Source organism: Garra rufa, chromosome 22 (genome assembly GCF_049309525.1).
Source record: "Garra rufa chromosome 22, GarRuf1.0, whole genome shotgun sequence".
NCBI classification, from domain to species: Eukaryota; Metazoa; Chordata; class Actinopteri; order Cypriniformes; family Cyprinidae; genus Garra; species Garra rufa.
In genome coordinates, this window is record NC_133382.1 from 23,254,780 (window position 1) to 23,267,942 (window position 13,163).

Below are 13,163 nucleotides of genomic sequence, written 5' to 3' on the forward strand. Positions count from 1 at the left end.
AAATGTTTAAAAACCCAATTTATACTGTGAAAAAAAAAGCAAAATATTTTTCTTTTTATACTATACTTACTGTATAGTTAAATGCACCCATTTAAATATTTTTTTATTATTATTTAATCATTAATTTTTTTTCCCCAATTTTTCTTTAATTCAGTTTAATCCTTTTTTCCCCATTTACTTTAACTTTTTTTCTCTCCAGACCTAGCAATCCACTGTGGCATCCTGGTGTATTTAGTACCTTTATAAAATATTGTATTGTTTATAAATCTAAATGGAAATTTAAAAGGGTACAAATAAGGTCCAACTGAACTAAACCTGTTTGTAATTATAATATTAAAACATTAACTTTGAAAATATGTAAAAATACAATTGAAAAATTAAACATTTCCAAATGTATCCATTAGATGGCGACATTGTCTCTAACCAAAACTGTAGTTGTGATTTTAACTGACAATATACATACAAAAAACATTTTTAGAAATTTTTTACTTAGAGAAGATTTATGACAGAATGCTTAAGAATGTAGCAACAATTTGCAAAATAACAGTTGAAAAGAAAAGGATAGTGCTAGTTTGCAAAATAACAGTTGAAAAGAAAAAGGATAGTGCTAAAATGGAACATTTTTCTAATCTACTATAGATTATATCCATTTCCATTATACATAAACAACTTTACAGAACTGTTGGACTTTTATACACTAAGCCAAAGCTTAGCCCTCAGGCTGAGGTCAGTTTAACTTTGGCAGAATGTGATACTATCTCATTGACAAAGTTATTGTTTTGTCTGATGACCTCTGCTTTGAGTTTGCGCAGCTCCTCTTTGACAGCCTCATCAGACATGCCATCAACAGGCATTGATTTAACCTTAGCCAGGAAAGCCTCGATGATCTTCTCCCCCTCCTGTGGGTAGAATTACAGCACATCAGTTTATTAAGTGTAGAAGTTAAAAACACTGAGATGCAGAGCAAATGCAAACATTTTTCACCTCACCTGTTTCTCCAAGCAGCGTTTCTTGGCTTCGGGTCCAGCTTCCTCCCCAGCTCTAGAGATATCCTGGAACTCCTCAAGCTCCAAAGCTTTCTCCTTTGCATTAGCAATCACATGCTTGGGGAAGTTAGCAAGCTCTGCCACATGAATCCCAAAGCTCTGGTCACAAACGCCTAAGTCAAATAAATAATTATTATAGACAATAAAAATACATAAAACAGTTTTTAGAAAATGTTTTAAGAGACACTTACCCTTTTTCACCTTGTAGAGCATGGTGAGAGTGCTGTCTGTGGTCAGGGCAGTGACGTGGAGGTTCCGGACAGTGGAAACCTGCTGTGCAAGTGCCGTCAGCTCATGGAAGTGAGTGGCAAACAGGCAGAAGGACTTGAGGCGGGTGGCGATGTACTCTGAGATTGCCCAGGCCAGACCAAAGCCATCGTATGTGGATGTGCCTCGGCCCAATTCATCAATAATGATGAGAGAATCCTCTGTGGCTGATCTGAAAAGCCAAAATATAAAAAACATGATATATTATACACTACCAGTCAAATGTTTTTGAAGTTTCTTCTGCTCATCACGCTTGCATTTATTTGATCCAAAATACAGCGAAAGCAGTAATATTGTAAATTATTTTTTTACCATTACTGAATTCTATTTAAATATATTTCCTGTGAACAAAGCAAATTTTTTTTGCATCATTACTCCAGTCTTTAGGATCACGTGATCCTTCAGAAATCATTCTAATATGCGAATTTGCGGTTCAAAACAGTTGAGTAAATTTTTGTAGGGTTCCTTGATGAATGGAAAGATCCAAAGATTAGCATTTATATGAAATAAAAAAATAAAAAGCTTCTGTAACATTGTACACTACACTTTTCAAAAGTTTGGAGTCAGTATAATTTTTCAAATTATAGAAATACTTCAAGAATGCTTTAAACTGATCAAAAGTGACAAAAAAACATTTATAATGTTACAAGATTCATATTTCAGATAAATGCTGTTCTTTCTAAAAACAGTCTTAAACACTTTCTATTCAAAGAAACCTGGAAAAAAAAATCTACTTGGCTGTTTTCAACAAATGTTTTTTGAGCAGCAAATCAGAATATTAGAATGATTTCTAAAGGATTGTGTGACTGGAGTAATGATGCTAAAATTCAGCTTTGAAATTACATTTTAAAATATATTTAATTAGAAAACAGTTATTTTAAATAGTAAAAATATTTAAATATTTGCTGATCAAATAAATGCAGTATAGATTTGCAGGAGAAACTTCTTAAAATCTTACTGGCATGACATGCATGTAACTGTATAAATGTATCAAATGCATACAAATGTGAAAGTGTTTTAGGGTTTATTGATGCCCATACAATGGAAGTGAAAGGACAATTTTTGGAGGATTTAAAAGCTGAAGCATATTTTAGCACTTAGGGTGTATAGCGTTTTGTCATTTAAAAAAATGACAATATTGTAAAATTGGGTGAGTAAATGATAGAACTTTCAATTTTGGGTGAACTATCCCTTTAACTTGTACTGAACCCAGAATGTTCCTTTAAATATAATGTACAAAAAATGTCTCATTTGAGTTCTGACCGAAGAATAGCAGCCGTCTCCAGCATCTCAGCCATAAAGGTGGACACTCCTTTGATCTGGCTGTCCCCTGCACCCACTCGAGCGAGCACGCAGTCCACCACACTCAGCTCTGCCTCATCACATGGTACAAAACAGCCAATCTGTGCCATCAGCACGATCACACCCACTTGGCGGATGTATGTAGATTTACCACCCATATTTGGACCTAAACATATCAGAAACACATTGATTAATGCATTTATGCACATTAAACTTCTATTTATGCTAGTATTCTACTTAGAAGCTTATTTTCATAATTAATTTTTTAAAAAACCTACCTGTGATGATATGAAACATCTCCTCGCCCCTTCTAAAGGTGACATCATTGGGAATGAAAGCCACGTCATCTTGGGCTTCAACACAGGGATGTCTTGCCGCCTTCACAATGAGTCTCCCTGACCCTTTCTCTAGTATTGTAGGCCTCACGTAAGGCACTGGAGCAGCATGGGACACCACAGCAAAGCTCACCACTGCATCCAGCTGGGCTATCACCTCATTCAGAGTCTGTACTGGATCCACATAGCCTATGGTACAAACACAGGGTTATTAGAGGTTCAAGTGCATAGCGCTGAAACCCTATTGTAATTGTTAAAATGGTCATGGATAAGCAATCTCCAACTAAAACTTAGATGTAAGACGTAGAATGCACACCTCAGATTCAACCTTGACCTTTGCAAAATTTGAGCATCTCACATTTTTTGAAAAACCTACTTTTGCAAACTAGTCCTAGGTTTTTTTTTACCTGATCAAAACCAAACCAGTGCAGAAAGATTCTCTGGGGTAAATATAAATTATTATCAAAAAAAAGTTAAACTTTCCACTCACTGTCGCAAAGGGACGCCAAAACGTTCGAAAGGGACAGGGCCACTTTTAGTAAAATGCCTATAACTCCAGAACGGAATGAGATATCTTTGCCAAACTCAGAACACTTATGTAAGAGCTCAATCTGAGGTCACAGAGAAAAAAACTTGATGGTGCTATAAGAGGGAAAAAAACATAAAAATGGCTATAACTGCACAACCATTTGTCCTTTCAACATGAAATTAGGTGTGCATGGTCTTGGTCCAAAGTGTCCCAAGTGTCTATAAGGACTTTTGTGTATCTCAAAAAACATGTCTGCCATTGCCCGACAAATTTTTAGCACCAATTTTAACGGAGGCTGATCAGAACAAAACTCGATGGGTCTGTTTGAGTTATGGGCCCAAAGGAGAGAAATTCGAAAGAAATCAGCCACTGGGGGGCAATATCGCATTTTTCAAGGTAAACAATTGTACCTGGTTTTCCACACATACACACAATATTTGTATCATACGATAGACCTCCTCATTCCGGACAACTTTGCCTCTAGAACCACTGCTGTCAATCAAATCATTTGATGATTAACAATGATTGAGATGATGTCAAAAACCTACTTTTGCAAACTAGACCTAGTTTTTTTTGCTCAATCTGGAAAAAACACTGCAGTACAATTCTCTGGACTCTCAGGTTGATAACGGTCAATAAAAAAAGTTGAAATGCATCCTTTGGGAGGCTATAACGAACAGGGTCATTTAGAACAGGGGCCTGTCCAAATTTACCCCAAATCCTATAAAGCCTAAAGGAAAACTCAATTTCATGAAACCTGGTAAGAACATGAGACAGGTGATTATAAACAAGCATGCAAAGTTTTAAGGAGATCAGACCACAGTTGGCGCTATAACAGTCATAAACATAAAAAAAAAAAACATTTCTATGGCAAATTACCTGTATTTGCCAAAGATGTTTTTTTTTTTTCAATCATTGGTTTAGGTGGTTTCCATATTTGCTTAAATGCCTTAAAGCGCTTGAAGCCCGGTAATCGCTGCTTGCAGGTATATTTAAACCACTCAATTCTTAATGTACTAACAATACGATTAACTGAAAACAGCTTAATGTTAGTGACTAAAAAGGCTAATGGCTAACCACTGAACTCTCCTGAACGCATGGCTGAGGCTGGCTAGGAAGAGAAGAAACTGATGAATAAAGTCACTATTTTTGTTTTCTTTGCGCACAAAAATTATTCTCATTGCAGGATAAAATTACAGTTGAACCACTGATGTCACATGGACTATTTTAACGATGTCCTTACTACCTTTCTGGCCCTTGAACATGTCAGTTGTGTTGCTGTCTATGCAGGGTCAGAAAGCTCTCGGATTTCATCAAAAATATCGTAATTTGTTTTCCCTATATACAAAGTTCTTGCAGGTTTGGAACAACATGAGGTTGAGAATTTATTTTTGTGTGAACCATCCCTTTAATACTGAATCCAGAACATTCCTTAACTACAATCATAGAAAACTTGATTCACCTGCTGCTATGCTGATGATCTCTTTGACGATGGCGTTCTGAGCCTCCTCATACTCTTCTCTGCTTTTAGTGTACTCTTCATTCAAAGAGCTCAGCTTACTGTAAAAAAAGACAACCTCATTACTTACTAACAACTAACCATTAGCAGCAGCAGTATTTAAACATCTCATACAACATCTTGCCTGTTAGTAAATCGCACTCCGTTCTTTTGAACATCTAAAGTAGTGAATTTCTTGTTGTTGCGAAGACTCTTTTCTTCTTTGCAAGTGACTCGGAAAAAGTAACCGATCTGTGCGTTGGATTCCAGCTTCACAGTCTTCGCTGCTTCCAGCCCTAAAGCAAAACAAACAATTGATTGTTACTAGTTTAACACTAAAATGCATAATATGAAAAAAATACTGTCCACCTACCAAGTTCACGAGCTGCACTGTTCAAGGCAGCCTGCATGGATTTCTCCAAACGATCCATGTTCTCCCTGAGCTCACTCAAGGTGGGATCGAATGAGGGTTTCACCAGGAACTCATGATGTTCAACCTAGACAACAAAAACAAAAGTGTTATACATTTTAGGAACTCCAACCTTTAGCCAGAGCAACTTACAAACTGAACTTGAACACAGAGTGGTGGTGACAACAGCAGACCTGGTTCATGTCCAGTGTGGTTTCAATCATCTCCTGAAATTTGTTGAAGTCAGAGACGAGGTCGTTGAGGGGAGAGACGAATGCGGCGTGCAGGAGGACTTGATGTTTCCCTGATCAAAATACAGCTGTCACTCATTGTGTTGCTCCACAACAAACTTTGTTGTTCAAATGCAAATTAGAAGATTAAAGGGATAGTTCATCTAAGAATGAAAATTACCCCATGATTTACTCACTCTCAAGCCATCCTAGGTATACATGACTTTCTTCTTTAGATGAATACAATCTGAGTTATATTAAAAAAATGTCCTGGCTCTTCTAAGCTTTATAATAGCGATAAACAGTGGTCTAGAATTTGTCTGAAAGAAGAAAGTCATATACATCTTGAGTAGCTTGTGGGTGAGTAAATCATGGGGCAATTTTCATTTTTGGGTGAATCATCCCTTTAACAGGCAACATTTTGCTCACCACTATATCTCTCCAATGCCAGCACCAGACTCGGCAATTGCCCCACAGCTTGATAGACCCTGTAACAGTCTTGTAAATTAGAGCTGTGGCGCTGGAACTTCTTTGCCATTCGGTTAAGGTCTGGAAAACGGCGGAGAAGATCTTCTTGACAACTCTTCCTCAGCTCAGAGTCCTCCACAAAAGTCTCCACAAGATCCAGCCTGCACATCATGAACAAATTTGTAATGAAGTCAGAGGCAAAAAGAAATCCTCTACAATCACAACATACTTAAAGAAAACCAAGACAAAGAGCTGCTAAAGATGGTCAACTGATCAAACCATAGTTCAGTCTCATTATTTCAAATTCAAGTAATTATTACATTTATTCACCAAGGATGCATTAAACTGACCGAAATGACAGTCAAGACATTTAAAAAGTTACATAAGATTTCTTTTTCAGATTAAAGATGTCCTTTTGGACTTTCTGTTCAAAGAATCTTTAAAAAAGTACCAGTTTCCAGAGAAATATTTAGCAACACAACTGTTTTACAACATTGATACCAATAAATGTTTTTTGAGCACCAAATCAGCATATCAGAATGATTCTGGGGATCATGTGATACTGAAGATGCTAAATTGACTGCTGAAAAATTGGCTTTGCTATCATTGGAGTAAATTAAATTTAATATTATATTATATTCATTTTACAGAATATTAATATATTATATGTGACCCTGGACCACAAAACCAGTCTTAAGTCGCTGGGGTATATTTGTAGCAATAGCCAAAAATACATTGTATGGGTCAAAATTATTGATTTTTTTTATGCCAAAAATCATTAGGAAATTAAGTAAAGATCATGTTCCATGAAGATTTTTTGTAAAATTCCTACTATAAATATATCAAAATGTAATTTTTGATTAGTAATATGCATTGTTAAGAAGTTAATTTGGACAACTTTAAAGGTGATTTTCTCAGTATTTTGATTTTTTGCACCCTCAGATTCCAGATTTTCAAATAGATGTATCTCGGCCAAATATTGTCCTGTCCTAACAAACCATATATCAATAGAAAGCTTATTTATTGAGCTTTCATATGATGTATACATCTCAGTTTTGTAAAATTTAACCTTATGACTGGTTTTGTGGTCCAGGGTCACATATATGCTTGGTGATCATAAGAAAGATCATAAGAAATTTCTCAAAAATTCTACTATCTCTACACTTTTAAATAAGAATTATAGTCTCATTGCATGTTGCTTTGTATGATGGGAAAAACAACATCTTAAACAACTTAGACATCCAATAGTGTTTTCTCAAAACGTCATCGGCCGTATTGGCGGCACTGAACATAAACAATGCCACTGAACCGAACCAAACTCACATATTTTGCTGGTTATTGCTGCTGAAAATTGTCAATTATTGTCATGTTTTGGGCTGTACTAATCGGTCGGACAGGGAAAACATCTGGAGTACTAAAGACTGCGAAAAGTTATTACAAATCAAGGAGAAAAGTGCAAAAAACTGTCTGAGGAACAAAAGGCACTTGTGGTTGGCCAAACTGAACCAGGATTTCCAGGACAAGAATCTTGACAACATTCATGATTGTTCTTATTATCAGTCAGGTAGGTAAAATATTTGGATAATATCTTAATTAATACTGCTTGCATGTATCTTTATCACCCATTTACTTCAGTTTATCAAAATATTGCTCCCTTTCCTGCTTACTAAGTCCTTCTCTATATGATTTAGGAGCTTCCACATGTTTTTCCCGTGGTTTAGACAGCATAAATTAGCAGAACAACGTAATCAGTAGTACATCAACCATGCAAACCATGCTGGTTTGCACATCCGAGTATCCCCAATATGGCCGTGCATCCGGATAATTGACCAAATTGTGACGTAAGTGCAAACCCTCTGTACTATTCCACAAATATGTATCAGGTTGAATCAAAGAATGACATCAAGATTTAAAAGTATATGTAACAAAAGTCTCACCTTTCTTCTATCTTGTTTTTGTCGATGAGAGGCTGTTTGATCCACTGGTTGATCAACCGTTGTCCTTGTGGGGTACGACATTTGTTTAAAAGCCCTGCCAGAGAGTGTGTGCCTGTAGCATCATCAGATGAACCCTAAGAAACCACAGAGGAACAACAAATCAGAACTCACAAAAACCCTTCACTGAAGAAAATGCATATTTCTTGTTTTTGAATCACCCCTGACCTGGAAGAGATTCAGAGCCTGCACAGCAGCATTATCCAGACGCATGTACTGGTTGAGGTCAAAGGTGGTTATCTTAAAGGAACCAAAATTGGCCTCATCTGAGAGAAGCTCCAGGTATTTGATGACTGCTTGTAAACAAGACATTGCAATCTGGGGGAAAAAAATAACCAGGTTGTATCTCCTGGCTAAGCATCTGAAATTACGTATCTAAAATGTGTTGCATAGCCCCAAACCTGTTTCTCCATCTCTGGAAGTGCAGCACTGGACACAGTTTCTCCCTTACGGGCCTTCAGTAGCCGATTCAGATCCTGCACAATGTCTTTGGTAGAGAACTCTGATTTCTTTCTGTCTGTGAGCAGAATGCCACCACGCTGTACCACCTGAAATATGAACAACAACCAGCATGTAAGAAAAAACTATTATGCTTATGGTTATACAATCTTGTTCTAGGACTGCACCAAAATTCTAAATGCACGTAAAATTCTGCCTGATATGATAAGCTGCATTTTTTTTGCTTTTTCCATTTTATGTTTGACAACTATGAAATCCCATTTCCACCACTGAATAAAATATATATATATATTTTATCTCACAATTCTGACTTTTTGTCTTGCAGTTTTGACTTAATTTATCAGAATTGCAAGTTTATATTTCGCAAAACCAAAAAAATCAAGTCAAAATTGCAAGACAAACTCACAATTCTGACTTTTTCCCCCCCAGAGTTGCAAGTTTGCAATTGAGAAAAATAAAATCAAAATATCAGACATCTTATCTCAATCTGCATGTGTGTGTGTGTGGGTAAGTGTCTTTTTTTCTCAGGATTGCGAGTTTATTAAATCAGAATTGTGAGACAACTCTGAGAACATATCCCACCCCAAAATAGGACAATAACTCACAATTCTGAGAAAAAAGTCAGAATTCATATGAAGTTCATATATCATGTAATTCTGACTTTACAACTCACAATTGCGAGTTAATTTAGAAGAAAAAGTCAGAATTGCGAAATATAAACTCACATTTGCTAAATTAAAAAAAAGAGAATTGCAAGTTTATATCACGCAAATCTGAGAAAAAAGTCAAAAACACAAGTTTGTATCATGCTACTCTGAGGGGAAAAAAAAAATCACAAATTGTCAATTGTGAGACAAACTCACAATTGCAAAAAAAAAGTCAGAATTGCAAGTTTATCACGCAGAATTAAGAGTTTATATCATGCAATTCTGACTTATTGCAGTTGTGATTTTACATCCCGCAATTCTGAGAAAAAAAATTGCGAGATATAAACAATTGTGGAAAAAGTCTGAATTGCAAGTTTATATCACGCAATTCTGAAAAAAAGTCAGAATTGTGAGTTTGTATCATGCAACTCTGAGTTGCGAGTTATAGTTTATTAAAAAAAGTCAGAATTAATTTTTTGCATTTCTGAGTTTATATCACACAATTCTGACTATATCGCATGTATCATGAAACTCAGAGAAAAAAAGTAAAAACTGTGAGAAATAAACTCACAATTGGGGAAAAAGTCAGAATTGCAAGTTTATATGATGCAATTCTGAGAAAAAAGTCAGAAATTTGAGTTTATATCATGCAATTCTGAGAGAAAAAAGTTAGAATTTTGAGTTTGTATCATGCAACTATGAATTGCGAGTTATAGTTAAAAAAAAAGTCAGAATTACTTTATTGCATTTCTGAGTTTATATCATGCAATTCTGACTATATCGCATGTATCATGCAACTGAGAAAAAGTTAAAATTGTAAAATATAAACTCAATTGGGGAAAAGTCAGAATTCATATGAAGTTCATATGAAGCAATTCTGACTTTATTTCTTGCAATTTTGAGTTTATATCATGCAATTCTGACTTTATAACTCACAATTGCAAGTTTATATCACAAAATTCTGAGAAAAGTTCGTATCGCACTTCTGAGAAAGTCAAAATTAAAGTTCGTATCACACTACTCTGAGGAAAAAATATTTTATATATAGGTTTATATCATACAATTCTGACTTTTTTGTTGCAGTTGTTAGTTTACATCACGCAATTCTGAGAAAAAAAGTAAAAATTGCAGGATATTAACAATTGCGAAAAAAGTCAGAATCCAAGTTTATCACACAATTCTTAGAAAAAAGTAAAAAATGAGTTCGTATCACTCAATTCTGAGAAAAAAAGTCAGAATTGTGAGTTTGTATCATGCAACTCTGAGTTGCGAGTTATAGTTAAAAGTCAGAATTTATTTCTTGCAATTGAGTTTATATCACGCAATTCTGACTATATCGCATGTATCATGCAACTCTGAGAAAAAAAAGTCCAAACTGTGAGGAAAAAAGTTAGAATTGTGAGTTTGTATTACGCAATTCTGATAGAAAAAAAGTCAGAATTACAAGATATAAACTCACAACTATGAAAAGTGTCAGAATTTATTTCTCAAAGTCATGGTTTATATCATGCAATTCTAAGAAAAAAAGATATAAACTAAAAACAGAACTTTGATATAAAACCTCTATATTGTTTTTATTTTTATTCTTTGGCTAAAAACAAAATAAGAGATGTAAATGAGATGTAAACCCTTCAATTGTGAGATAAACTCAGAACTGCAACAAAAAGGGTCTGAATTCTGAACTTATATATCAATATTATTCCAATATATTGTCCATCTCCATCTTGTTTCATAACACACAATCTGGCACCTATAAGCAAAACACCTGTTTGAGTTTTCCAAGGTCTCCCCCTGCATCTCCCCCAGGAAGCACACACTCTTTAGGCCCGATCTGCACAAGAAGAGCCTCCAGATTGGAAAACTGATCGTTGTCTGGGAATTCACACACGCCGAGTTTCCGGAGGGTGCTGTCCACATAGCCAACACCGACAACACGCTGTCCATCGGCTCCGGTGCCAAGACGAACCCCGACGACACCGGCAGCTCCCTCCCCAGGCCCTCCTCCACTGCCAAATAAAATCTCCTCAAACTGGGTCAGGTTTCCTGGAGACGCCTAGGAAGCAAAACACCAACATGATAAAACTAGGTGAGGTGATACACTAAGAAAAAATGTATTGAACAGTGAACAATGCAAGATACCTTGTAAGATATTTGCCAGTCATGTTCTTTGCTACTCTTACTGGCATTCTTGTAAACTTCCACTCGGTACTGTCTGACCAGCAGCAGGTCCCTCACAAATGACTCAAAATTCATTTTACTGAGGACCACACTCTCCAACCTCTTATTACCTGCGGTTTTAAAATACAAAGCATCTTTATTAGACAAAATGATCGATTTAACAACACAAACATCATTTTGAAGTCGTTCACAAACTGATATTATACTGCAGTTACAGTAAGATATATATATATATATATATATATATATATATATATATATATATATCTGCACAACAAAACAAAACAAAGAATAAAATTTCTTTAATGAACGACTATTCTGTGAAATAATTTCATAAGTTAATAGCTAACCTGAGCCCAGGTTTTTGATGACTCCATTCGTCTTGAAAACCTCTTTGGCTGCAAAAGCCGCATCTTTCCCGTGCACCGTATAGTAATCGTTTCGATCAAATACTCTCACTGTGGTGTCTGGTTTCTCGGGCATAGAAAAATAAAAATTCAGAAATCCATGTTCAGATGCACTGTCCATGGACAGATTTTGTTTAGGTTGCACCGCCATGCTGGAATCTCCCGCCACAGCACAGGCGCGCGAGGAGGGTCAAAGGCAACGGAGGCGGAGTTAAAATTACGACAACTATCCACACTTCAAATAAAGAAGGGTTATTTTGTATTTTTCTAAACTATATGTTGGAAATGACTACTGTCACGTTCATTGGTTGTAAGATTAATGGCATTTTAAAAAAAAGGTTATTTTATAATAATTCTTTGTGAATTCTGTGGATTGGAAAAAACACCTCAGTTTACCATTATCTCTATTCAGCATTGTTCTAAAAGTATTTGGAGATTATATTGGGAAAACTGGACTTTGTGGTAAGGATTATTGTATTGTATGTGATATTATATTTTTATTTATTCATTTTTTCATATTCATTTATTCATAATTTAATTAATAATACACTACCAGTCAAAGTTTTTGAACAGTAAGGTTTTTAATGTTTTTAAGAAAGTCTTTTTTGCTCACCGACCTGCATTTATTTGCTGAAGTACAGCAAAAAAAAGTAACATTTTGTAATATTTTTACTATTTAAAATAACAGTTTTCTATCTGAATATATTTTAAAATGTAATTTATTCCTGTGATTTCAAAGCTGACTTTTTGCATCATTACTCCAGTCACATGATCCTTCAGAAATCATTTTAATATTCTGATTTGCTGCTCAAAAGACATTTGTTATTATTATTATGTTGAAAACAGCTGAATAGAATTTTTTTCAGGTCTCTTTGATGAGTAGGAAGTTTAGATGAACAGCATTCATCTGAAATAGAAATCTTTTGTAGCATTAAAAATGTCTTTATCATTGCTTTTGATCAACATGAAGCATCTTTGCTAAATAAAAGAATTAATGTATATATATATATATATATATATATATATATATATATATATATATATATATATATATATACATACATACATACATACATACATACATACATATATATATATATATACATACATATATATATATATATATATATATATATATATATATATATATACACTCACTCCAAGCTTTCTAATTATAGAGTGTATAACGTTACAAATCCTTTTTATTTCAGAGAAATGCTGATCTTTGGATGAACAGCAAATCAGCCTATTAGAATGTCTAAAGGATCATTTGACACTAAAGATAAAAGATGAGTAATGATGCTGAAAATGTAGCTTTGATCACAGGAAAAAAAATAATTTTTAAAATATATATTTAAATAGAAAACTGTTATTTTAAATAGTAAAAATATCTC

General features: G+C 34.8%; 1 protein-coding gene across 1 annotated transcript; it reads right to left on the bottom strand.

The window, feature by feature from the left end:
• Positions 1-470: 470 nt before the first annotated feature.
• On the bottom strand, positions 471-12,096 carry msh2 (mutS homolog 2 (E. coli)). Its single transcript, XM_073828031.1, has 16 exons — positions 11,713-12,096; positions 11,324-11,472; positions 10,950-11,237; positions 8,480-8,626; positions 8,247-8,396; positions 8,022-8,155; positions 6,046-6,245; positions 5,581-5,690; positions 5,351-5,474; positions 5,123-5,273; positions 4,942-5,039; positions 2,894-3,139; positions 2,577-2,781; positions 1,238-1,485; positions 990-1,159; positions 471-899 (listed from the first exon to the last, which is right to left on the bottom strand). The coding sequence occupies exons 1-16, from the start codon at positions 11,918-11,920 to the stop codon at positions 717-719; spliced, it is 2,811 nt and encodes a 936-aa protein (XP_073684132.1). The 5' UTR covers positions 11,921-12,096; the 3' UTR covers positions 471-716.
• Positions 12,097-13,163: the final 1,067 nt, after the last annotated feature.

Excerpts from the sequence above, each read along its gene's own strand:
- msh2 (XM_073828031.1), bottom strand. The coding sequence starts at position 11,920 with ATGGCGGTGCAACCTAAACAAAATCTGTCCATGGACAGTGCATCTGAA. Across the intron at positions 5,475-5,580 it reads CCACACTGGACATGAACCAG|GTTGAACATCATGAGTTCCT; the intron begins GTCTGCTGTTGT and ends TTTGTTGTCTAG. Across the intron at positions 900-989 it reads AACGCTGCTTGGAGAAACAG|GAGGGGGAGAAGATCATCGA; the intron begins GTGAGGTGAAAA and ends TTCTACCCACAG.